This window comes from Callorhinchus milii, unplaced genomic scaffold, assembly GCF_018977255.1.
Source record: "Callorhinchus milii isolate IMCB2004 unplaced genomic scaffold, IMCB_Cmil_1.0 Scaffold1102, whole genome shotgun sequence".
Lineage (NCBI taxonomy): Eukaryota > Metazoa > Chordata > Chondrichthyes > Chimaeriformes > Callorhinchidae > Callorhinchus > Callorhinchus milii.
The window spans coordinates 18,492-22,138 of NW_024705843.1; the positions used below are offsets into that span (position 1 = coordinate 18,492).

Here is a 3,647-nt window from a genome sequence, read left to right on the forward strand (position 1 = left end):
CCCAACATTTATTGAAAGTCTTCAGTAAATCCCTGAATACGTATAAGTCAACAACTGCAGCACTAACACACATTGTCCATCTGTGCACACAACTGCTTGTATGTACACTATGCACACATACACATACATATTCAAGCACACACATGCACATGTGTAGGGTGATCAAAAATCTGTGATATCTACCCTATTATCTAAAAAAAACTGTTTCTTTAAGACTTATTAGACACTGTAATGATATCACATCTTTTGGGTTACCCTGTACGTGTACAGCACACACCTGTGTATATATGTGTGTGCACACACAGTGTACAAATTGGGTGTATACATACACATATAGATGCACATATACCACAGGTATGCATCCAGGTTCAGCTCACGCGTACAGAATATATATATGTAGATATGTACATACATTTGCATACACAATCACAGACCAACAGGCAAACTCAGCCCAGTTTGTGTCACATTCTTTTGTACATGAGAGTGGAGACGAGGTTTGCTCATGTTCTGCTGTCACTACGGACCCACTCCCTCCTTCCCACCTCCTCACAGCCTCAGGCATCAGCCAGTGTGCTTCGGGTCAGCCGGATGGTCTCCCCAGGTTGGAATGCCGGCATTCCCATGTAAGGGCAGCTTGCACAACGGAACGCATCACCAAGGTAACACTGCAAGAGAGGAGCCATCATTGCTGAGAGTAAGCATTGACATCCGACAGAGAGACAGAGACTGAACAATAGAAAGCAAGAGAGACAGACAGAAAGAGAGAGATAAAGAGGTAAGAGAAAAAGAAAGACATATAGACCAACGAGAGAGAGATTCAGTAAGACAGAGAGAAGCCTGTGCGAGAGAAAGAGACAGAGAGAGTAGGGGGTGGACACAGACAGAGAGGAAAGGACACAGACAGGCAGCTAAACAGAGAGAGAGAGAGCGAGAGAGAGGGGTGGGGAGAGAGGCAGAGAGAATCAACAAAAACAACAACAAATTGCATTTTACAAATTACATGGTGCCTTTCAGGAGGATGTCCCCAGGCACTGGACAGTCAAGGATACGCACCCAAGCAGGTGGTGGGATCTGGTGGGGTGGAGGGCGGGGAGGGTGATCGAAGGCCTGGTTAACAGAAGGGCCTTGAGATGAGCCTTGAAGGAGACGGGGAGGGTGGGAGGCGGCAAGGCGGAGGGACTGTAGGATGGAGTTTCAGAGGTGGGGGCAGAGTGGGAGAAGGCCTGCTCGCTAACAGTAGGGCAAGTGAGGCTTGGGCGTGAAGCGGGCCAGATGGTTAGGAAGTGGCAGAGGTCGAGGGGAGCGAGGCCATGGAGGGCTTTGAAGGTGAGGACCAGGATCTTGAACTGTATCCTCTGTGTGATGGGAAGCCGGTGGAGTCGGGTGAGGATGGGAGTGATAGGGTGCGGGAGAGGACACGGGCTGCAGAGTTCTGGATGATCTGGGGTTGGGGGGAGGGGATGTTGGTGTGGGGGTGTGTGAGGCGGAGAGAGTGGGGGAGGGGAGGTTGGGGTAGCTGCTCTGGGACAAACATCAGCAACGGCAAGGCTGGAGCAGAGGGAGGGGAGGAGGAGACGGAGAGGTGGAGCAGAGAAGGCAGAGAGGCTAGTGGGAGGAGTGAAGGGTGAGGGACATTTTGCGAAGGGTGGGGGGGATGTGGCTCCTTCCAAAGAGCAACAAGAGACAGACAGACAAACAGACAAACAGAAAGACCAGACCCCGGGTGTGGACTGAGAGAGAAGAGACAGACAGAGAGAAACTGAAAGACCAAAGAGAGAGAGAAAATCAGAGATAGGGGGAGAGCAGACCAGCTGGGGGTGTGAGCGTGGAGAGAGAAAAGAAAGAGGCAGACAGGAAGAGAGAGGGAGACAAACAGAGAGAGAAGGCAAGACAGAGAAAGGGAGAGAGAGAGAATGAGCGAGAGACAGACAGACCGACAGAAGGGCAAAGACAGAGAGAGGGGGCAAGAGAAGACACATATATATATATATAGAGAGAGAGAGAGAGGGCAGAAAGAGAAAGAGAGGGCAGAAAGAGAGAGAGAGGGCAGAAATAGAGAGAGAGAGGGCAGAAAGAGAGAGAGAGAGGGCAGAAAGAGAGAGAGAGAGGGCAGAAAGAGAGAGAGAGAGGGCAGAAAGAGAGAGAGAGGGCAGAAAGAGAGAGAGAGGGCAGAAAGAGAGAGAGAGAGGGCAGAAAGAGAGAGAGAGAGGGCAGAAAGAGAGAGAGAGGGCAGAAAGAGAGAGAGAGGGCAGAAAGAGAGAGAGAGAGGGCAGAAAGAGAGAGAGGGGGAGCAGAGAGAGAGAGAGAGGTCCCCCTCACCCTGACGATCACTCACGTTGCCACAGGCAGATGTAGCTGCAGGTTTCCTCCGTTCACTCTGGCTCGTCACCTCCAGCTCGTCAGCCAGACCACACGTGCTGGAGAATAAACTCTGGCTTTCACACAACAAGATCCAGCCCCAACCCCCAAACCAACCCCTAACACCAACACAACCCCAACTCCAAATCGCGATCCCAGCCGCCAGCCCCAACCCCCAACCCCAACACCAACTCAACCCCCAAACTCAGCCCAACCCCAACCCAAACCAGCCCCAGCCCAAACCCCAACCTAATCCCAGCCCAACCTCAATCCCAGCCCAATCCCAGCACCAACCCAAACCCCTGCCCCAACACAGCCCAACCCCAAGCACAGTACAAACCTCAGCCCCACCCCCAATCCCAGCACCAACCCAAACCCCTGCCCCAGCCCCAGCCAACCCCAATCGCAGCCCAACCCCAGCACCAGCCCAAACCCCAGACTAACCCCAGCCCCAACCCCAACCTCAGCCACAACCCCAGCCCCAAACACCGTCCCCAGCCCTGACTCAACCCCAGACTCAATCTCAAACCCAGGCCAACCCCAGCCCCCACCCCAAACCCCACCCCAAACCCAACCTCAGCCCAAACCCAGCCCCAACCACAACCCCAGTCCCAGCCCAGTCAGCCCCAAACCCATCCCCAACACTGACCAGTTTTTACAGGCTTTCTTCTTCTTGCCGGCGACATCGCCACATCCCAGCGCTCGGAGCGAGGCTGTATCCGGCTTCCTCAAGTCATCGTCGTCCAGTAACTCGTCCGAGTCAATGATATCCTGAGAACACAGTGAGTGCGAGAGAGAGTAATTGTGTGAGAGAGAGAAAGAGAGAGAGAGTGCGTGAGAGAAAGAGTGAGAGAGTGTCAGAGTGTATGAGGGAGAGAGACACAGATGAGAGAGGGCATGTGAGAGAGAGCGTGTGAGAGAATGAGAGACCATGTGTGAGTGTGTGAGAGCGCGTGAGAGTGTGAGCGCATGTGAGAGTGTGTGAGAGAAATCGTAAAGAGGGCAAGAGCGTGAGAGAGAGAATGTGAGAGGAGAAGAGAGAGAGAGACGAAGAGTGCTCAGAGGGAAAGAGAGCGCATGTGAGAGAGATGGTGTGAAAAAGAAAGTGTAGAGTGAGTGTGTGTGAGGGAATGTGACAGAGTGAGTGTGTGAGTGAGTATGTGAGTGTGAGATGGGATGTGAAAGACAGCATGTCTGAGAGAGGAAATATGAGAGTGGGTGTGAAAATGAATATGTGATAAAGTGAGTGAGATAGTGTGTGTGAGTAAATGAGTGTGTGGAGTCTGTGA

The 3,647-nt window shown here is 52.5% G+C and overlaps 1 protein-coding gene across 1 annotated transcript; it reads right to left on the bottom strand.

Moving 5' to 3' along the window:
* Nucleotides 1–3,130, bottom strand: ciapin1 (cytokine induced apoptosis inhibitor 1; the record flags this gene model as incomplete). The annotated part of the gene is given in 3 exon segments (NM_001292966.1): nt 1–665; nt 2,336–2,417; nt 3,008–3,130. Coding segments are annotated over 3 exon segments (316 nt in total), but the record flags the coding sequence as incomplete, so codon positions are not given.
* Nucleotides 3,131–3,647: the final 517 nt, after the last annotated feature.